This window comes from Oncorhynchus kisutch, linkage group LG23 (genome assembly GCF_002021735.2).
Source record: "Oncorhynchus kisutch isolate 150728-3 linkage group LG23, Okis_V2, whole genome shotgun sequence".
In the NCBI taxonomy this organism is placed as follows: domain Eukaryota; kingdom Metazoa; phylum Chordata; class Actinopteri; order Salmoniformes; family Salmonidae; genus Oncorhynchus; species Oncorhynchus kisutch.
The window spans coordinates 6,418,368-6,441,749 of NC_034196.2; the positions used below are offsets into that span (position 1 = coordinate 6,418,368).

The window sequence follows — 23,382 nt, forward strand, 5'->3', positions numbered from 1 at the left end:
ATATATTAATTAACAAATATTTCTAAAAAACCTGTTGTCGCTTTGTCATTATGGGGTATTGTGTGTAGGTTGCTGAGATTTTTTATTTATTTGATCAATTTTACAATAAGGCTGTAACATAACAAAATGTGGAAAAAGTGAAGGGGTCTGAATACTTTCTGAACGCACTGTCCATTTACTGTTATGTCTAGTCTATGAGATCAGTGTTTGCTCAGCATCTAAAATAGCATCCTATTCCCTATTATAGTGCACTACTTTTGACCACAGCCCTATATAGGGAATAGAGTGCCATTTGAGATGCACCATAATGTCTAGACTACTGCTGTCTGTCAGATGAACGTCTGCCCAAGGGATTACTAGAGTAAACCAACTGCACCAAATGGCACCCTAATTCCCTATACAGTGCATTACTTTTGACCAAAGCCCTATGCGATTCCATGTGGGTCCTGGTCAAAAGTAGTGCACTGCAAGTGGAATAGGGTACCATTTAAGACTCAGTCTAAACCTGATTTACCCACACTCACTGTCTCATCTAGGGACCTACATTCACCAAGACCCAGTTTCCACTAACTCCCACCAACCCCCAGAGAATGCTTTTAGAACTTTAGTAGGAAATAGAGCATTGATTCTGTTATAACCACGACACTGTTTGTTAATCCGTTGTACGAGGAATGGAGTTGACCCCGGTCTGGATTCCCTTTTCTCTGGACCGAACAGAGAGGGTCTGGCGGTATAGGACTGGTGGGCTGGGTTTGCGGTATAGGGCTTGTACTGTGCATAGGGAATGAAAGCTGGAGCTAGGCTAGGGCCAGAGCTGGTGCTGGGCCTGAGGGATAGGTATGAGGCTGGGCTGCATGGGGCTGGAGCTAGGCTAGGGCCAGGGCTGGTGCTGGGCCTGAGGGATAGGTATGAGGCTGGGCTGCATGGGGCTGGAGCTAGGCTAGGGCCAGGGCTGGTGCTGGGCCTGAGGGATAGGTATGAGGCTGGGCTGCATGGGGCTGGAGCTAGGCTAGGGCCAGGGCTGGTGCTGGGCCTGAGGGATAGGTATGAGGCTGGGCTGCATGGGGCTGGAGCTAGGCTAGGGCCAGGGCTGGTGCTGGGCCTGAGGGATAGGTATGAGGCTGGGCTGCATGGGGCTGGAGCTAGGCTAGGGCCAGGGCTGGTGCTGGGCCTGAGGGATAGGTATGAGGCTGGGCTGCATGGGGCTGGAGCTAGGCTAGGGCCAGGGCTGGTGCTGGGCCTGAGGGATAGGTATGAGGCTGGGCTGCATGGGGCTGGAGCTAGGCTAGGGCCAGGGCTGGTGCTGGGCCTGAGGGATAGGTATGAGGCTGGGGCTACATGGGGCTGGGGCTAGAGCCAAGGCTAAAATTGGGGCAGAGGGTAGAACCAGGGCTTGGTGGGAGTCTATTGCTTGGCAGTGGCAGTGAGCTGGGGAGGGGTGGTGGCAGTGACTTGGGGAGGGGTGGTGGCAGTGAGCTGGGGAGGGGTGGTGGCAGTGAGCTGGGGAGGGGTGGTGGCAGTGAGCTGGGGAGGGGTGGTGGCAGTGAGCTGGGGAGGGGTGGTGGCAGTGAGCTGGGGAGGGGTGGTGGCAGTGAGCTGGGGAGTGGTGGTGGCAGTGGGCTGGGGAGGGGTGGTGGCAGTGAGCTGGGGAGTGGTGGTGGCAGTGAGCTGGGGAGGGGTGGTGGCAGTGAGCTGGGGAGGGGTGGTGGCAGTGAGCTGGGGAGGGGGGGTGGCAGTGAGCTGGGGAGGGGCGGTGGCAGTGAGCTGGGGAGGGGTGGTGGCAGTGAGCTGGGGATGGTGGTGGCAGTGAGCTGGGGAGGGGTGGTGACAGTGAGCTGGGGAGGGGTGGTGACAGTGAGCTGGGGAGGGGTGGTGGCAGTGAGCTGGGGAGACGTGGTGGCAGTGAGCTGGGGAGGGGTGGTGGCATTGAGCTGGGGAGGGGTGGTGACAGTGAGCTGAGGAGGGGTGGTGGCAGTGAGCTGGGGAGGGGTGGTGGCAGTGAGCTGGGGAGGGGTGTTGGCAGTGAGCTGGGGAGGGGCGGTGGCAGTGAGCTGGGGAGGGGTGGTGGCAGTGAGCTGGGGAGTGGTGGTGGCAGTGAGCTGGGGAGGGGTGGTGACAGTGAGCTGGGGAGGGGTGGTGGCATTGAGCTGGGGAGGGGTGGTGGCAGTGAGCTGGGGAGGCGTGGTGGCAGTGAGCTGGGGAGGGGTGGTGGCAGTGAGCTGGGGAGGGGTGGTGGCAGTGAGCTGGGGAGGGGTGGTGGCAGTGAGCTGGGGAGGGGTGGTGGCAGTGGGGAAGACAGGAAAAGGGAAAGGGGGATACCTAGTCAGTTGTACAATTGAATGCATTCAACTAAAATGTGTCTTCCACATTTAACCCAACCCGAGGGGTGGTGTCACAGCCTCACAAGACCCCGGCCCCAATTATTTTTTAGATATACTTCCAGTTAAACTATTACTATTAGCTACCATTGTTGCCAGCTACTTTACTAATAGACTATACTAACACAACTACTACTTCTACTACCACTACTATTAATACTAGGATCTTAATTTGAGCCAGTTTGCTACAGCAGGAAAATAATCCTGCGCAACAAGAAATGTGAATTATTATGAGGATTATAACTAATGGACATTTTTGTAGGGGTTCATACATTTTTAGTAATGCAAAATCAAGTCTGAAATGTGCAGCCTTTTTAAACCTAAAATATTTTACAAGTTTAAAATGTCCTATATTGCCGTTCTCCTGCAACAGGGGGATCAAATTACGGTCCTACATCTGTACTACTACTATTGTCACAACTATTACTACTGTTACTACGATTAGGGCAGCAGGTAGCCTAGTGGTTAGAGTGTTGGGACAGCAACCAAAAGGTCGCTGGTTCAAATACCTGAGCTGAAAATCTGTCAATGTTCCCTTGAGCAAGGCACTAAACTCTAATTTGCTCCAGGGGTGCCGTACTACTACGGTTGACACTGTAAAAACAACACATTTTACTGCACATATCCAGTGTATGTGACAATAAGTTGTTATTTTTTTACTACTGCACACTGCTAACCCTAATGCCTAACCTTAAATGAAGACCAAAAAGTGAATTTTTGCTTTAATAAAAGATACAATATAGCCAATTTTGACGTTGCAGCTGGCCTATCTAAGGGGAAATCACTAAATTCTGCTTTCAGGACAAGACTCATGATAATAAACATTAACCTGCCTACTAAATACTACTACTATCCCTAATTAAAATGGTTAGTCTACTAGTACTCTGAACACTAACACTTCTGTTTGCACATTAAAAAAAACTGCCTATTAATATTATTACACTGTACAAAGGAGCTCTCTAACAGTGTGTTGTTTGATATCCATACATAGTGGCTCAACAGACAGACTGTTCTATACATACACTGGCTGGTCACTGCCAGCCAGACATCCAGGCACAGTGGCTCCACCATTCCAGAGACGTCACATCACAAGGGGTCTTTTCTCGGCACTCGCCTGGCCTTTCCCTGCAGTGGATCTCCAGACTGTGGCTTCAGTCTGCAGGCCATAACCAGGCACCGGCCCATGTGTCACCCCAGTGCGACCACTGACAGAGGAGAGGAGTGTTCAGAGTGTTCCGAGCTCCAGACTGCAGCAGGAGCCAGGCCATGTTGATGAATGAGCTGGAGTTCCCCTGAGCTATGTCGGGTCGCTGGGCATGGGGCTGGAGAGGTGTGCGTGCGTGCTGTGTGGATACCTAAGTGAGTACACGTCTCTAGTTTGGCCCTGGCTAAGACCTGGGGCCTGGGTAGTGTTTTGGGACTCGGACAGGTCTGAGGCCCACAGAGACTATCTAAACAAACACAGGACCAGAGCTGCTTTCTCCAGGAACAGGGCACCCTGTCTGCTGCCCTGCGCAACCCAGCCTAAGACCCCTGGAGCTGAGGTGGGGAGAGAGGATGCAAGGGGGTGTGAAGGTGGAAATGGTGGGACAGTAGAGTGAGGGTACTAGGGATCTGTTTGCTATTGTTAGTTTTCTGTGTGTGATGAGAAGGCAACTACTCGTCAGTCAGTCACTCAGTCACTCATGACAGCAGTTCTCCTGACCTCCTCTCCCTGATGACTGTAGACTAACTTCCCTGCTGGAATCCACAACGGTGTCGGTCTGTAGGTGCTGCTGGGTGGGCTACGCTCAGCCTTCACAAACAGACCCCTCCAATCAGCTCCATGCAGATCTGCCTGGTGGGGCCAGTCTGGCGGAAGGGAATGGTCAGTGAGGATGGGAGGTGCCAGTGTGGTGGGGTGATCATGGATTAGAGGGGGGGTTCTGCTGTTCGGGCACACAACATTTTTTCTGGAGGCAAGCCGAAGTTTGGAGCCGAAGTCTGCACCCCTCCGTTGGTGATTGGTCAACAGTAGGGATTCTTCAATAAGGTCTTTGTTGTCATTCAATACTGTACCAACATCTTAGTTAGATGTAAAATTGCGCGAGTAAGATCTCCTCGGCAAAAACATTAGAATTAATGACTTATCTTAGATTAATTCAGACTATACTGGCTATGGTGTCTCGAAATGGACAAATAAACGACTGCTGTTTTTTTCAAGCTAATGTCTTTTAAGGGAGTATGCGATCACACTCGTTCGGCTAGGTGCCAGTCGTCAAACTGATGCGTGTGTGTGTGTGTGTGTGTGTGTGTGTGTGTGGCTAGCATACCTCCCTGAGTACACGTCTCTGGGAGACACAAAGCCGACCCCATCTCCCTCCTTTCCCCATCACCCATATCCCCCCCATCCCCCTCTTCCACTGGGGGAGAGATAAGGCACTTTACTGTCTGTCTGCTCAGTCTCAGCAGGGAAGGGGGGTGAGGTGGCCTGTTTACAGGGTGGGCGTGTTGCAAGTCTTGGAGGGGGGGAGGAGGGAGGCAGCCACTTCAAGCATTCTTATGCTTAATTATTTCCCTAAGCTGCCCTGCAGTTGTATTCATAATGCTTTCTAAACCCCCCCAAAACTAGGAGGGGTTCAGTTTAGTCATCAACTTAAACAAGCAAAATATCCCTCTGTTTGACTTCTTTGAACATTTTGTGAAAGGTTGTGGTCTATCCCTTTAAAAAACGAAGTAGCATTTTTGGTGAATGATTACCTCTTCTTTTCAAGCACACATATTTTGAAACTGCACACAAGGCAAGCAGACAAATCGACTGGGCTCTCTCTCTCTGGTACAGAGCCTTCAGAAAGTTTTCACACCCCTTGACTTTTCCACATTTTGTTGTGTTACAGCCTGAACTTAAAATGGATTAAATGATCATTTTTGTCACTGGCCAACACACAATACCCCATCATGTCAATGTGTCACATTTCTTTTTACAAATTAATAAAAAATGAAAAGCTGAAATGTCTTGAGTCAATAAGTATTCAACCCCTTTGTGACATAAGTCAAGCCTAAATAAGGTCATGAGTAAAAATGTGCTTAGCAAGTCACATAATAAGTTGCATGGACTCACTCTGTGTGATTTTCAATGACTACATCATCTCTGTACCCCACACATACAATTACCTGTAAGGTCCTTCAGTCGAGCAGTGAATTTCTAACACAGATTCAACCACAAAGACCAGGGAGGTTTTCCAATGCCTTACAAACAAGGGCACTTAATGGTAGATGGGTACAAAAAAATGCAGACGCTTTGGATGGCATATCAATACACCCAGTCATCACAAAGCTACAGATGTCCTTTCTAACTCAGTTGCCGGAGAGGAAGGAAACCGCTCTGGGATTTCACCAATGGTGACTTTAAAATAGTTACAGAGTTTAATGGCTATGATAGGAGAAACTTAGGATGGATCAACAACATTGTGGTTACTTCACAATACTAACCTAATTAAAAGAGTGAAAATAAGAAAGCCTGTACAGAATAACATATACACTGTTTGCGATAAAGTACTAAAGTAAAACAGCAAAAAAAAAATGGCAAAGAAATTCACTTTATATCTTGATTAAAAAGCATTTGGGGCAAATCCAAGACAAAATCTTATTGAGTAACACTCTTCATAATTTCATGCATGGTCGTGGTTGTATCATGTTATGGGCATGCTTGTCATTGGCAAGGAAAGAGAGTTTTTTTATGACAAAAATAAACAGAACATAGTTAAGCACAGGCAAAATCCAAGATGAAAACCTAGTTCAGTCTGCTTACCAAACAGACACTGGGAGAAAAATGCACCTTTCAGCAGGAAAATAACCCAAAACACAATGCCAAATAATGTGCCAAATATTGACTGTAGTTGCTTACCAAGATTACATTAAATGTTCCTGCGTGACCTGGTTACAGTTTTGACTTAAATTGGCTTGAAAATCTATGGCACGACTTAACAATGATCAACAACCAATTTGGCAGAGCTTGATTCTTTTTTCAAAGAATAATATGCAATTATTGAACATTCCAGGTGTCCAAAGCTTTTAGAGATTTAACCAGAAAGACTCATAGCTGTTATCACTGCTAAAGGTGATTCTAACATGTACTGACTCAGGGGGTTGAACACTTACCTAATCAATATACATTAGTGTTTAATTTTTATATTTTACAAATGTTCAAATTTTTCTTCCACTTTGACATTAGAGAATTTTGTGTAGTATTTTGTGTAGATAGATTGACAACAAAAAAAGACAATTAAATACACTTGAATCACACTTTGTCACACAACAAAATGTGGTAAAAGTCAAGAGGGTGAATTATTTCTGAAGGCACTGTATGTCCAACAAGGGCCCAGCCAGGCTGTGCTGCAGCACTAGGAGTGAGTTAGCCACAGAACTGGGTTCAAATAGTATTTGAAATACTTTGAGAATTTCCTTGACCCTGCCTGTAGAGAAAGATGGCTGGGGTTTGCCCTTGTGAGGCTCTATCCATTTTCAGAAATGTTGGTAAATTAGCTTTTATTGTTAAAGGGAAATTTCAACATTTTTCGACATCATATTCATAATCTCCAGCAGCACCCCAACATCAACACATGTAAAAATGGCACGTTCCTTTAATTACACACACATGAAGGTACCCATAAACAATCATTTCTGATGAAAAAACACAAATGTGAAAAATTTGTTTAAATAGCATTTTGGAAATCAACTCTTAATTTGTCCATTGATCCAGGGAAGATCAATCAAGCACAGAGAAATTATTTCTAAAGATGTCAAATACTGTTTGAACCCAGGTCTGTTTGGCTAAGGGTTCTGGCGTAGTCAGAAGAGAGAGGGTGGGGTTGTCATTAACTCAGCATAGGCCAAACATCTAGCCCAGCTTCCTTTTCCCAGCCAGTGTGACTGTGTGTGTGTGTGTGCTTGCTTACGTGCGCGCGTGTGTATGTATGTGTGCGTCAGTGGAGGCTGGGAGACCAACAAATTTAACATAGAAAAATGTATTAAAGACGTTTATAGTCAAATATTATGGGGAATGGGAATGAGAGGGCTACTTCCACAGTGTTGGGAAGGGATCACAGCAGTGACAGGGATTGAGGTGTTCAGAGGCTTCAAGGCAGGACAGGCTCATCACAGATGGATGGTGTTGGAGAAGAGCTCAACTTGTCCACTGAGGGCAGGAAAGGATTAGACTGGGAAGTCAAAAAACAATAACACAACAGCTAGACAAAAGAGATAAGAATTAGTTTGTCCAAGCAAGGATTAAAATCACATTGATGTGTCATAATGTGATTGTGTTTCTCTCATTACATAGAGTAATGAGAGAACATTTAGGGCCTACTCACATAGCTTGGAGAGGAAACATTGAAACATCCAGTGGATGAAAGGGCACATGAGACACATGGCTTAAGTTCTTATCAGAGAGTTGACACTGGTAGTGGAGTGGCCATTAATCAGGGAAACGGAGGGGACTTAGCTATAAATACAAATAGAAGATACATTTCATTACAGCAGCACCATCATAGGTTTGGGCAACAACTTTCTCCATGAAGTTAAACGCAGACATCTCAGAATTCACGAAGTCTAACAGAGACTGTGTGTGTGTATGCATGAGAAAGACAGAGACAAACAGGGACTGAATGGAACAACTATGACTCATGTTGGAAGACGGCGATCCACTGATAATGATTGGACTTATGGAATCTGTTTACGTTGATCTGGTGGCATGAATGAACAGTGTGTGTGTGTGTGTACTGTACACCACCATAACTGTCTATAAGTACTATACAGAGTGCACTTTGAAGTATAGTGCGAGGCTCCACTACTCCAGTTTTCTCATCGGAGCTGCACCATCACAGACATCATTGATCATTTTTTAAATTTACTTTTTCAAATTCATGCAACATAATACCTGTGATAATGTCTGATTTGGATAATGAAATGTTGTGGTTTTATGGGGTACTGTATACATGAACAGTTGGAGTCAGAAGTTTACATACACCTTAGCCAAATACATTTAAACTCAGTTTTTCACTATTCCTGACATTTAATTCCAGTAAAAATGCACTGTCTTAGGTCAGTTAGGATCACCACTTTATTTTAAGAATGTGAAATGTCAGTTTTAATAGTAGAGAGAATGATTTATTTCAGCTTTTATTTCTTTCATCACATTCCCAGTGGGTCAGAAGTTTACATAGCCTCAATTAGTATTTGGTAGCATTGCCTTTAAATTGTTTAACTTGGGTCAAATGATTTGGGTAGCCTTCCACAGTCTTCCCACAATAAGTTGGGTGAATTTTGGCCCATTCCTTCTGACAGGGCTGGTGTAACTGAGTCAGGTTTGTAGGCCTCCTTGCTCGCACATGCTTTTTCAGTTCTGCCCACACATTTTCTATAGGATTGAGGTCAGGGCTTTGTGATGGCCACTCCAATACCTTGACTTTGTTGTCCTTAGGCCATTTTGCCACGATTTTGGAAGTATGCTTGGGGTCATTGTCCATTTGGAAGATCCATTTGTGACCCAGCTTTAACTTCCTGACTGATGTCTTGAGATGTTGCTTCAATATATCCACATAATTTTCCTACCTCATGATGAAATCTATTTTGTGAAGTACAGCAGTCCCTCCTGCAGCAAAGCACCCCCAGAACATGATTCTGCCACCCCTGTGCCCGTGTGCCACCCCTGTGCTTCACATGGGTGTCCCCATGTGCAGTTGCAAACCACAGTCTGTTTTTTTATGGCGGGTTTGGAGCAGTGGCTTCTTCCTTGCTGAGCTGCCTTGCAGTTTATGTTGATTTAGGACTTGTTTTACTGTGGATATAGATACTCTTGTACCTGTTTCCTCCAGCATCTTCACAAGGTCTTTTGCTGTTGTTCTGGGTTTGATTTGCACTTTTCGTACCAAATTACATTCATCACTAAGAGACAGAACTCGTCTCCTTCCTGAGCGGTATGACGGCTGCGTGGTCCCATGGTGTTTATACTTGTGTAATATTGTTTGTACAGATGAATGTGGTACCTTCAGGCATTTGGAAATTGCTCCCAAGGATGAACCAGACTTGTGGAGGTCTATAATTTATTTTCTTTTGAGGTCTGGCTGATTTCTTTAGATTTTCCCAACGAGGCACTGAGTTTGAAGGTAGGCCTTGAAATACATCCACAGGTACACCTCCAATTGACTCAAATGATGTCAGTTAGCCTATCAGAAGCTTCTATAGCCGTGACATAATTTTATGGAATTTTCTAAGCTGTTTAAAGGCACAGTCAACTTAGTGTATGTAAACTTCTGACCCACTGGAATTGTGATAAGTGAAATAATCTGTCTGTAAACAATTATTTAAAAAATGTATTGTGTCATGCACAAAGTAGATGTCCTAACCGACTTGTCAAAATTATAGTTTGTTAACAAGAAATTTGTGGAGTGGTTGAAAGACGAGTTTTAATGACTCCAACCTAAGTGTATGTAAACTTCCGACTTCAACTGTATATATACAGTGCCTTGCAAAAGTATTCACCCCCCTTGGCGTTTTTCCTATTTTGTTTCATTACAATCTGTAATTTAAATAGATTTTTATTTGGATTGCATGTAATGGACATACACAAAATAGTCCAAATTGGTGGAGTGAAATGGGAAAAAAAAGCTTGTTTCAAAACAATTATACAAAATAAAAAACTGAAAAGTGGTGCTTGCATAGTTATTCACTCCCTTGGCTATGAAGTCCACAAATAAGATCTGATGCAACCAATTACCTTCAGATGTCACATAATTAGTTAAATAAAGTCCACCTGTGCGCAATCTAAGTGTCACATGATCTGTCACATGATCTCCATATATATACACCTGTTCTGAAAGGTCCCAAAGTCTGCAACACCACCAAGCAAGCGGCACTATGAAGACCAAGGAGCTCTCTAAACAGGTCAGGGACAAAGTTGTGGAGAAGTGTACTGTAGTGTATTTATAAGGGTTAGGGTTATAAAAAAATATCCGAAACTTTGAACATTCCACCCCCCACCACCATTAAATCCATTATTAAAAATTGAAAGAATATGGCACCACAACAAACCTGCCACCATAGAGGGCCGCCCATCAAATCTCACGGACCAGGCAAGGAGGGCATTAATCAGAGAGGCAACAAAGAGAACAAACATAACCCTGAAGGAGCTGCAAATCTCCACAGTGGAGATTGGAGTAGGACCACTTTAAGCCGTACACTTCACAGAGCTGGGCTTTACGGAAAAGTGGCCAAGAAAAAAAGCCATTGCTTAAAGAAAAAAATAAGCAAACATGTTTGTTGTTCTCCAAAAGGCATGTGGGAGACTCCCCAAACATATGGAAGGAGGTACTCTGGTTAGATGAGACTAAAATTGAGCTTTTGGCTATCAAGGAAAATGCTATGTCTTGCGCAAACCCAACACCTCTCATCACCCCGAGAATAACATCCCCACAGTGAAGCATGGTGGTGGCAGCATCATGCTGTGGGGATGTTTGTCATCGGCAGGGACTGCTGGACTAGTCAGAATTGAAAGAATATGGATGGCGCAGGGAAATTCTTGAGGGTAACCTGTTTCAGTGTTCCAGAGATTTGAGACTTGGATGGAGGTTCACCTTCCTAAGCATACTGCTAAAGCAACACTTGAGTGGTTTAATGGGAAACATTTAAATGTCTTGGGATTGCCTAGTCAAAGCCCAGATCTCAATCCAATTGAGAATCTGTGGTATAACTTAAAGATTGCTGTGAACCCATCCAACTTGAAGGAGCTGGAGCAGTTTTGCTTTGAATAATGGGCAAAAATCCCAGTGGCTAGATGTGCCAAGCTTATAGAGACATAATCCAAGAGATTTGCAGCTGTAATTGCTGCAAAAGGTGGCTCTACAAAGTATTGACTTTGGGGGGGTGAATAGTTATGCACCCTCAAGTTTTCCTTTTTTTTGTCTTATTTCTTGTTTGTTTCACAATAAAAAAATATTTTGCATCTTCAAAGTGGTAGGCATGTTGTTGAAATCAAATGATAAATCCCCCCCAAATAATTTTCATTCCAGGTTGTAAGGCAACAAAATAGGAAAAATGCCAAGGGGGTGAATCCTTTCACAAGCCACTGTAGGAGCTAGGTATTATGTATGTACACTGAGTGTACAAAACATTGGGAACACCTTCCTAATATTGAGTTGCACCCCCCTTTGCCCTCAGAACAGCCTCAATTCGTCAGGGAATGGACTCCAACAACAAAGTCCACACAAGATGGCATCAACAATTTAACCAGGCTAGTCATTTATGAACAAATACTTATTTACAATGACGACCTAACGGGGAACAAAACGGCACATTTTTACCTTGTTAACTCAAGGATTCCATCCAGCAACCTTTCGGTTACTGGCCCAACGCTCTAACCACTAGGCTACCTGCTGCCCCCAATGACTGGGAAAACAGACTATCTAGAGGGACAATCGAGGAGGAATTACATCGTTGTGGATGGCAAACCAGAGTCTTCACGTGAGAACTGTGCCGAGTCTGAGGAGAAAGTAAGAACAATTATCACTGAAAAGCTGCAGATGGATCATAGTCAGATTGAGCTGGAGCGTGTCCACAGTTCTGGAAAACCTATAACCAGCCCAGGTGACATACCCAGGCCAATAGGGGTCAAGTTCCTAAGGGTTAAGGTCAAGATGGCTGTTCTGGAGAGATCCAATAACTTGAGAGGAACCAACATCTTCCTTAACGAGGACTACTCGAGAGCATGTGGCCTTACATCTGCTACAACAGGCTCACTGTCCACCCTCCTTCCCAAAAGACTGGAAGGAGTGAGAGAGCCTAACTTCCGGGTTTGTAGCTAAAGCCTCGCATCACACGCACATACACACACCAACTGACACTCACAAGTGCCTGATTGACTGACTCTATATTTCTGACTCTCTTTTTCCCCCTTCAAATCTCCGATAACCTACCTAGGAAAGGGCTAAAAATAGCCCATTTTAATGTATGTAGCCTTAGAAATAAGGTTGATTAAATCAATAACTTGCTAAAATCAGATAGCATTCATATATGGCCATCTCCGAGACTCTCTTAGATCATTTATTTTATGCAGTAGCAATACAGGGATATACTGTAACATCTACAGAGAGACAGGAATGCCGAAGGTGGAGGTGTTGCTGTATATGTTTAGCGCCATATTCCTGTAAAGCTTGAAGAGGATCTGATGTCTAATGTTGTTGAAGTGTTATGGTTACACGTAGGGCTGTGGCAGTCAAGAAATTTAATCAGCCGGCGACTGTCAAGCAAATAACTGTCATCTCATGGTAATTGGCCGTTAATTAACATAAACACATGTAGCAATAAATAGAAGTATAATAAATCCATGTAATATAGCCTACACCCTCACAATAAATCCATTATTTATTTTAGACAGGCCTTAAGTAGCATGATATGAAAAAAATGTAGTCTATTGTCCTCATGTTAGGTCCTGATCTGGCTATGCCAAATGGCTGTGGGCTACACTAGTTCATGTAGCAGACAAGACTTGCTTATAATTCCATGGCATTATTTTATATAATTTTATAGCATGAAGAATACAATTGAACAAAGCTGAATAAAATATGTGTCACGTTTCTTCAAAATCGAACCCAGAAGCAGACCAGGACAAGGAGTAGGAAGAAGGTGAGTATTTATTTACAAGTGAATGTGAATGGGTAGATATATCCAGGTGGCGTAGCGGGCAGCGGTGGTGAGTTGATGGGAGTAAATAGGTGGATCCAATGGGGAAGCGGAATCCTCCGACGACCAGGCGGGAATGGGGTAAATGATCCGGGTGAGTAACTGAAGACAGAACAAACGGAGGTAAGTTTAAGGCAAGCAATACGTAAAAAACAACAAAACAAATTGAGGCTGATACTATGGCACAACATACTGTTCATGGCTAACGATCCGGCAGGGAATGGATGTCAGGTCCGGGCTTATGAAGAGGAGAGATGATGATCAGGACCAGGTGTGCAGATAGCTGATGGGATACAGGTGCGGGTAATCAGAACTCCCAACTGGCTACATTGCCCGGCAACCAGACAGGGTGCGTTCCAGGACGCCGGAAAAAACACTCCAGGACAGAACACAGGCAAAAAACAGACTCAGGAAACGGGATTCGTGACAGTATCCCCCCTCCGACGAACGCCACCGGGCGGACTACCCGTAGCGCCAGGGTGGAGGCGGTAAAAGTCACGAAGCAGGTCATCGTCAAGGATCTGACGCCGAGGAATCCAACTCCTCTCCTCAGGACCATATCCTTCCCAATCCACTAAATACTGGAACCCTCGACCCCGCCGTCTGGAGTCCATGATGCGGCGCACCGTGTAGACAGGACCACCTCCGATCATCCGAGGACGAGGAGGAGGGGGCAACAGAGGACTGAGGAGAACCGGCTTGAGGCAGGAGACATGAAAGGTGGGATGTACTCTTAGTGTAGCAGGCAACTTGAGTCGGACCACAACAGGATTAATGATCTTCTCCACTACAAACGGACCAATGAACTTCGGTGACAGTTTCCTCGACTCAGTCCGTAGAGGAAGATCCCGTGTAGCCAACCAAACCCTATCTCCAACGGTATAAGCGGGGGCAGGAATACTGCGACGATTCGCCTGGATCTGATACCGGTCAGAAACCTTAAGGAGGGCCTTCCTGGCCCGATGCCAGGTGCGGTGGCAACAACGAATGTGGGTCTGGACGGAAGGAACTGAGAGATCCCGCTCCTGAGAAGGAAACAAGGGAGGTTGGTAACCGTACAGGCACTGGAAGGGAGACATCCCAGTGGCAGATGAAGGGAGAGTATTATGAGCATACTCGACCCAGGGTAATTGAGAGGACCAAGAGGTGGGATCAGAGGAAACAAGACAGCGCAGCGTGGACTCCATCTTCTGGTTGGCTCTCTCCGCCTGACCATTAGATTGGGGGTGAAATCCAGATGTGAGACTGACTGTAGCTCCAATGGCCAAACAGAAGGATTTCCAGACAGCAGAGGTAAACTGAGGACCACGGTCAGAAACAATGTCACAGGGCAACCCGTGGACCCTGAACACCTCCCTAACCAGGATCTCGGAAGTCTCAGTGGCAGACGGCAGCTTGGAGAGGGGAACAAAGTGGGCAAACTTGCTGAATCTATCCACAATGGTCAGAATAACCGTGTTACCAACAGAAGAGGGCCACCCCGTGACAAAATCCAGGGCCAGATGCGACCAAGGTCGCCGGGGAATAGGTAGGGGGTGAAGAAGCCCAGAGCTGGCCCGATTGGTACTCTTATTCCGCGCACAAACAGGACAAGCGGCAACAAACCTCCGGGTATCTTCTCCCATGGCAGGCCACCAAAATCGTCTGCGCAGTAACGCCATAGTCTGTGCAACACCAGGGTGACAAGCTATCTTGGTGGCGTGGGACCACTGAAGGACAGCAGAACGAACCGACGCAGGCACGAACAACCGACCGGGTTGACCGTTATCAGGCCTGGGCTGTGTCCGAAGAGCCGCCATCACCTCCTCCTCAATCCTCCATGTAACGGCTCCCACGACAACGTTCTGGGGAACAATCGTCTCAGTCTTGGCCCCACTCTCCTCCGTCTTGGAGAACATCCGGGACAGGCCGTCCGCCTTCCCGTTCTTCGACCCAGGTCGGAACGTCAGGGAAAAATTGAAGCATCCAAAAAACAAAGCCCACCGGGCCTGACGGGAGTTGAGACGTTTAGCCGATTGCACGTAAGCCAGATTCTTGTGGTCAGTCCAGACCACAAACGGTTGCTCAGCTCCCTCCAACCAGTGACGCCACTCCTCCAAGGCAAGCTTCACAGCGAGAAGCTCCCGGTTACCCACATCGTAGTTTCTTTCAGCTGGAGAAAGACGACAAGAGTAGAAGGCGCAGGGATGGAGTTTACCGTCAGTGGAGCTACGCTGGGACAGGATGGCGCCCACCCCCACATCAGACGCATCCACCTTCACAACGAACTGACGGGAAGTGTCAGGTTGAGAGAGAATCGGGGCGTTGGTGAATCGGCTCTTCAAATCTAGAAATGCTCGGTCTGCCTCAGGAGACCAACAGAACTTTCTGGTGCAAGACGTCAGTACAGTTAAAGGGGCGGCCACCCGGCTGTAATCACGGATAAACCTTCGATAAAAATGCGCAAACCCCAGGAATCTCTGGAGCTGCAATCTCGTACCGGGCTGGACCCAATCCCGAACCGCCCGAACCTTCTCTTGGTCCATCTTGATCTCTCCCCTGGAGATGATGTACCCGAGGAAGGACGTCGTGTGGGCGTGAAAATCGCACTTCTCAGCCTTCACGAACAGACGGTTCTCCAATAACCGCTGCAGGACCTGCTTGACATGCTGAACGTGGCTAGAAAGCTCCTTCGAGAAGATGAGGATATCATCCAGGTAAACGAACACAAAAATACCAATCATATCTCTCAGAACGTCATTCACCATACTTTGGAACACAGCAGGAGCGTTGGTCAGTCCAAACGGCATCACCTGGTACTCGAAATGTCCCATCGGAGTATTGAACCCAGTCAACCACTCGTCCCCCTCTTTGATCCGAACCAAATGATAAGCATTACGTAAATCAAGCTTCGTAAAAACCGTAGCACCCTGTAAAGAATCGAAAGCCGAGCTCATCAAGGGCAGGGGATACTTGTTCTTGACCGTAATATCATTCAAACCCCGATAATCAATACACGGTCGAAGAGAGCCATCCTTCTTGCTCACAAAAAAAAATCCTGCTCCCAGAGGTGATGACGAGGGCCGAATGAGACCTGCAGCTAGAGACTCCTTGATGTGGGTCTCCAAGGCCTCACGTTCAGGTCGAGAGATACTGTATAACCGTCCCTTGGGAAAGGCGGCTCCAGGAAACAGATTAATTGCACAGTCATAAGGTCGGTGGGGAGGAAGGGACTGAGCCTTCTGTTTACTGAATACTTCACCCAACTCGTGATAGGTTTCTGGAACAAGGGACAAATCAGGAGGAGCAGAGTCACTGACCTGACTGGAAACGGCAGGAGAACAGGCAGTCCTAAGACAGTTAGCATGACAATCAATGCTCCAACTAGTTACCTTACCCGTCACCCAATCAAACGAGGGATTGTGTTCCTTCAGCCAGGGGTAACCAAGAACCAGAGGAACATGGGGCGAGGACAGAATGAAGAAGGAGATAAACTCTGAATGATTCCCCGACAACAACATCTTAACCGGTTCAGTCCTCATAGTGATCCGTGCCAGACTACTGCCGTTCAGAGTGGTTGCTTCAATGGCTTCCGGCAATTGCTCCTTGGAAAGCCCCAGCTGTTCCACCAAGTCGGCATCAATAAAGCTGCCATCGGCACCTGAATCGATAAAAGCGTTCATCTCTAAGCTCTGATCCTTATTCATAAGGGTCGCAGGAAAACGGGGTCTGACAGGATTCTTGAGAGGTTGAAACTGGCTCGCAAAAATTCCTCCCAAAACTAGCGAGCCGGGCAGTTTAACGAGCACTGTGGACAAGCGGAGATGTAATGTCCTGAGCTACCACAGTAGAGACAGCTGTTGGTCTCACGTCTACGTTGGCGCTCCTCCTTAGTTAGCCCGTGTCGCCCCACTTGCATTGGTTCAGGATCTGGTGGCAAGACCCCTCGACTAATCCCGTGTGGGGAATAACGATCAATACGTTCTGGTTCACTTCCTGAACCAAATGGTAACCGAGTTGCTGATTGATTGGATGGGCCCCACTGCTTCTCCCTCCTTCTCTCTCGGACTCTATTATCTACCCGAATTAGATAAAGTGACCAAGCTGTCTAGATCACTAGGCTCTGGATAGGATATCAGTTCGTCCTTGAGTTGCTCCAACAACCCCTGGTAAAAAGCCGCTTGTAGTGACTCCTCATTCCAAACACTCAATGTCCTGAACTCGATCATAAAGTCTGCCACACTGCGAGCTCTTTGGCGAAGAGTGAACAAACGTTTAGGTCTCCTGTCGTTCCCAAACGGCTGAAGCCCATTCCAGGACTGGATGGTCAAAAAGCCTTCTCATCTCTCCCGTGAATTCCTGGTATGAAGCCATGCAGGTCTCCTGTCGTTCCCAAACGGCTGAAGCCCATTCCAGAGCTCTTCCACGCAGCAGTTCAATAACAAAGGCTATCCTAGCCTTGTCAGTGGCGGAAGAATGGGGCTGCAGATCAAACACTAACCCACACTGCATAAGAAACGAACGGCATCTTCCCAAATCCCCTTCATATTTATCAGGCGTCGGTACCTTGGGTTCACGGAAGGAAACCGCACTAGACACGGCAGGTGAGATGGGTGAAACGGGTGCTGAATGAATCGCCGGCAAACTGAGCTGATCCTGGATTTGTGTCAAGCTAGCAGATAAGTTCTGGATTGCACCCGCTATCTCCTCTAGCGCCGTCTTGTGTTGTCCCGATGTCTTCCCCTGCTGGGTAATGGCATGGCAAACGGAGTCCAGGTCCGCTGGGTTCATCCTTGGCCGGATCGTTCTGTCACGTTTCTTCAAAATCGAACCCAGAAGCAGACCAGGACAAGGAGAGTAGGAAGAAGGTGAGTATTTATTTACAAGTGAATGTGAATGGGTAGATATATCCAGGTGGCGTAGCGGGCAGCAGTGGTGAGTTGATGGGAGTAAATAGGTGGATCCAATGGGGAAGCGGAATCCTCCGACGACCAGGCGGGAATGGGGTAAATGATTCGGTAACTGAAGACAGAACAAACGGAGGTAAGTTTAAGGCAAGCAATACGTAAAAAACAACAAAACAAATTCTATCCAACTTGAGGCTGATACTATGGCACAACATACTGTTCATGGCTAACGATCCGGCAGGGAATGGATGTCAGGTCCGGGCTTATGAAGAGGAGAGATGATGATCAGGACTAGGTGTGCAGATAGCTGATGGGATACAGGTGCGGGTAATCAGAACTCCCAACTGGCTACATTGCCCGGCAACCAGACAGGGTGCGTTCCAGGACGCCGGAAAAAACACTCCAGGACAGAACACAGGCAAAAAACAGACTCAGGAAACGGGATTCGTGACAATATGAATATTTTCTCCAAACGATTTGAGGGAGTGTGCACATGCGGCTATGCTGTGTTGAGCAGATAACAAATAAATAGGTACTCCTATATGCTTAATTTAGAGTTATTAATGGAACTTTAGATGTTCTACAAACATCGGGCTATATGTTTTGATTTTTAATACATTGTAAGGCTACATGATACGATTCTAATGATGATTTGAAAGAAGTCTCTTGAAAGGCATGAGCTCTGCTTGTTGTTTTGTGCAGGCTGTACACACTCCAATAGTCTCTCTTTCAAAATTTGGCAAGCACTTGATCATGCCTCAAATTTCACAGCGGCATCCCCTTTGTGGGCCATAATGCATCCTAAAAAAATCCATGCCTTTTGAGGCCTGGAGTGCTATGTTGTGCCCTTCTCCCTGAGTGTGCTGCGCAATCTGGCTCTCCATCACCTGATTGGGTCTTTCTCACAGGTTACAAATGAAGACAGACTCATCTGGGACGCAACTGCGCACGTCCTTATCCAATTCCCGAGGTGCATATTGAAGATTAGGAAGAACTGTCCACCTTTACTTTTCTTCAGACAACAAGATTAGGCCTAACGAACAACAAAAGCACTAGCCTATGTCATTCTACTATCCCCCATAGTACAAAAGTCGACCTATTCTATTCTGTGCGAGAAATAAATATTCCCAACATAGTCTGGGACAGTTGTGGGATGTGATAGACCCCAAATGTACACAACCACTAGCATTAAAAAAAACATTTTTATTAATGCAATGTGGCTGACAGAACAGAATGTTGATAAACTATTAGGCTATTTCTTCACATTAAAAGCGCAGCATGGTCGTAGGCTATAAACAGGAATGTATCATTAGCGGAAAACACCATTATCAAAAGTGACCGCAAATGCAATTATGCATATGATGCCTTTATTATAAAGGTGCATTTTATGGTGAAAATGATCTCTGTTTATGTATGTCAGTTAGGCTCTACACCCCTTGTAAAGCTGAGTAATGTGCTTAATTTTAAGAAGTTATTTGGCCACTTTAGATTACAAACCCTCCTAATCTTGTCTTTACATACACTAAATAATATATGTGTAACATTTGTTTTGATTTAGAATGGACCATTATCATGCACCTGTATTGAAACGGGCAGCGGGGGGAAATACGTGTCATCTTTACACTTAAATAGGGAAAACAATACTACGTGTCATCTTTACACTTAAATAGGGAAAACAATACTACGTGTCATCTTTACACTTAAATAGGGAAAACAATACTACGTGTCATCTTTACACTTAAATAGGGAAAACAATACTACGTGTCATCTTTACACTTAAATAGGGAAAACAATACTACGTGTCATCTTTACACTTAAATAGGGAAAACAATACTACGTGTCATCTTTACACTTAAATAGGGAAAACAATACTACGTGTCATCTTTACACTTAAATAGGGAAAACAATACTACGTGTCATCTTTACACTTAAATAGGGAAAACAATACTACGTGTCATCTTTACACTTAAATAGGGAAAACAATACTACGTGTCATCTTTACACTTAAATAGGGAAAACAATACTACGTGTCATCTTTACACTTAAATAGGGAAAACAATACTACGTGTCATCTTTACACTTAAATAGGGAAAACAATACTACGTGTCATCTTTACACTTAAATAGGGAAAACAATACTACGTGTCATCTTTACACTTAAATAGGGAAAACAATACTACGTGTCATCTTTACACTTAAATAGGGAAAACAATACTACGTGTCATCTTTACACTTAAATAGGGAAAACAATACTACGTGTCATCTTTACACTTAAATAGGGAAAACAATACTACGTGTCATCTTTACACTTAAATAGGGAAAACAATACTACGTGTCATCTTTACACTTAAATAGGGAAAACAATACTACGTGTCATCTTTACACTTAAATAGGGAAAACAATACTACATGTCATCTTTACACTTAAATAGGGAAAACAATACTACGTGTCATCTTTACACTTAAATAGGGAACACAATACTACATGTCATCTTTACACTTAAATAGGGAAAACAATACTATGTGTCATCTTTACACTTAAATAGGGAAAACAATACTACGTGTCATCTTTACACTTAAATAGGGAACACAATACTACGTGTCATCTTTACACTTAAATAGGGAAAACAATACTACGTGTCATCTTTACACTTAAATAGGGAAAACAATACTACGTGTCATCTTTACACTTAAATAGCGAATGGAGGACGATTTTCCCGGTGGTTTATTTTCATGCCAGCCAGGTAGGCTACCAGGGTGTTAACAAACAGGACACCAACTGTATCATCAATTGATCACATTTTTACCAATGTTGCAGAACTTTGCTCTAAAGCCATATCCATACCCATTGGATGTACAGTACTGACCATAATGTAGTGGCCATATCTAAAATAAGTGGATAAAAGATCATGTTTTGTACTGACCAATATTTGTTGGTCTGATGTGTGTAATGAGGAGCATCCAGACACGGCACTTGAAGTATTTAGCTGACACAGTAAACATCTGTGTTCTGCCCCTAGGCAAGGCACTGTTCCAGGGCGCCAAAGACACATTTCAGTTAAATGCATTCAGTTGTACAACTGGCTAGGTATCCCCCTTCCCCCTATTCGTTTATTAAATTGTTTCTACCAGTTATTGATAAGCATGCACCTATTAAAAAACTGACTGTTAGAACTGTGGATTGACGAGGAATTTAAAGTTGTATGATTGAGAGGGATGAGGAAAAGGAGTGGTGAAGTCTGGCTGCACATCTGACTGGCAAATTTACTGTAGATTGAGAAATGACGTGACAAAACTAAACAAAAAGAAATTGTATTATGAAATAAAGATAAATTAATGGAACCTTCTTTAATATCAAACATGTAAAGTGTGGTGTACCGCAGGGCAACTCTCTAGGCCCTCTACTCTTTTCTATTTTTACCAGTGACCTGCCGCTGGCATTCAACAAAGCATTTCTGTCCATGTATGCTGATGATTCAACCATATACGCATCAGCAACCACAGCTAATGAAGTCACTGAGTCTTTTTTGGAATGGGTGGCCAGTAATAAACTTGTCCTGAACATCGGAGTACCTCAGGGCAGCTCTCTTGGACCTCTACTTTTCTATTTCTATTTTTACTAAAGACCTGCCACTTGCATTAAACAAAGTCTGTGACACAGACATGCCACCAGGTTTTTCACAGTCCACAGATCCAGAACAAATTCAAACGATCAGTATTATATAGAGCCATGAGTGCATGGAAGTCCCTTCCATCTCAGATTCCTCAAGTGAATAGCAAACTTGGTTTGAAAAACCCCACATAAAGCAATTGCTCACGGCACAACACCTCTTCCCTATTTAAGCTAGATATTTTGTGTGTATGTTCTGATATGTAGACTGTGTGAAGTTGAAAATGTATGTAGTTATATCCATAAACTCTTCTTGTCTATTCATGTTCTGTATTATGTAATGTTTCATGTTTTTTTCTGCTTTCTCAACCGCTAATGGGGATCCCAATAAAATACCAACATTTTGTGCACTATTTAGCACTAAGGTGCCATATATAGGGTGCCATTTGGGATGCAGCTCCATAACAAGCCATGTCAGTTAGGCTGCCAGAATCTTGACTTTAATAAAGTTAAGGCTACAGTAATAATGACGATAGAAAGAGAACACACTAAAAATAATGAGCCAATAAGATTCAGAATATGAGAAATATGAAACAGGAAAGATCCCTCTGACACCCAAAGGGTTGACTTTTCTTTCTCGGTAGATTGAAATGATCCCTTTTCTTGAACTCAATTCAAAATAAAATCAATTCATAAACAAATTATTTTTATGATTTGGTTTGAGGGAGGAGAGAGCAGTCTGTAACAGTCATGTAAAATGAAATCAAACTTAATTGAAAGTGCATTTAAATTGCAACAAACTGTACTGTAAAAACAATCAAATAATTTGTTTTACAATAAATCAATTACATGATGTTAAGACTGTTGAGAGGTCTTGTAAGTGAAAGTCGCTTTTCTTTCTCTAGCAGAATTAATTATTGTCCAGGTCAAAGGGCAAACCACTATTTTTACAGCTCTCTTCACAGTTTGGTGTAAAGACACAAACACCCACATGCCGATTACAACATTTCTGACATTTTACAACCCTGCTACAACTACAAAAAAATTGCTTTCACGATATAGTGTGACAAATTTACTTGAAGAAAACATTCATCTCTCTGTATGAAGAATATGAAAGCTTGACAAAGCAGTGTGTGATTATCTTGCGGTAAATGTTTCGAGTTTGTTGGTTAACTTCTGTTCCGCTGTTAGTTAGGCCTGGGCTGGAAGGATGAAATGCTGACTTCAGTGAATTCCTGTCTGGATTGTTGCAGTAAAGTAAATGACTGCCTGGAAAGTAGAGCTGCAATAATCATCCCCTGTGTAACCAGAGAACCTCAGACTTCACAGCCATAATGGATAACCCACCAACCCCCGACTGGAGACAGCCATACTGACTGTAGACACCGGTGGTGGGCCGTCTGGGCTAAAGCCCAAGCCCCCAACCCACACCTGGTCCCCGGCAGCTAGACCAACCTGGGTAGAAGTTAGAACTCCAGGGGCTAGTTTCCCAGACAAAGATTAAGCATAGTCCTGGATTAACAGGTTCATGTTCTCATCAGAACTACCAATACCGAACTGAAGAAACCTTTAGAAGTGAAAAGCTGATGTACTACAATATGAAATCAGACTGCTTATTCAACATAAAGATTCGAGGTCCAGAGTTAAAGCTTGGGTAAATATTTAGAGTAGCCAGTGAATTAGCCTCGCTAGTGGATTTACATACATCCCTTCCTGTTGGGAAATTGTTCTAAAAGGTTCAACATCTCTTTATGGCGGTGTCGAAATGGCACCCTATTTTGACACAGCCATTGT

General features: G+C 44.7%; 1 protein-coding gene across 1 annotated transcript; it reads right to left on the reverse strand.

Annotated features, from left to right (window-relative positions):
• Positions 1-1,404: 1,404 nt before the first annotated feature.
• LOC116356520 (uncharacterized) lies at positions 1,405-22,921 on the reverse strand. The gene is made up of 5 exons (XM_031802228.1): positions 22,896-22,921; positions 15,680-16,397; positions 1,830-2,195; positions 1,567-1,788; positions 1,405-1,476 (listed from the first exon to the last, which is right to left on the reverse strand). Exons 1-5 carry the CDS (start codon positions 22,919-22,921, stop codon positions 1,405-1,407), a joined length of 1,404 nt encoding a protein of 467 aa, XP_031658088.1.
• Positions 22,922-23,382: the final 461 nt, after the last annotated feature.

Bases quoted from the DNA above. Each gene is read 5' to 3' on its own strand.
- LOC116356520 (XM_031802228.1), bottom strand. From the start codon at position 22,921: ATGGCTGTGAAGTCTGAGGTTCTCTG. The intron at 2,196-15,679 runs GATTTTCACGCC...ACCCCTCCCCAG, and splicing joins TCGTGAAGGCTGAGAAGTGC to CTCACTGCCACCACGCCTCC. The intron at 1,789-1,829 runs GTCACCACCCCT...CACCATCCCCAG, and splicing joins CCACCCCTCCCCAGCTCACT to CTCACTGCCACCACCCCTCC.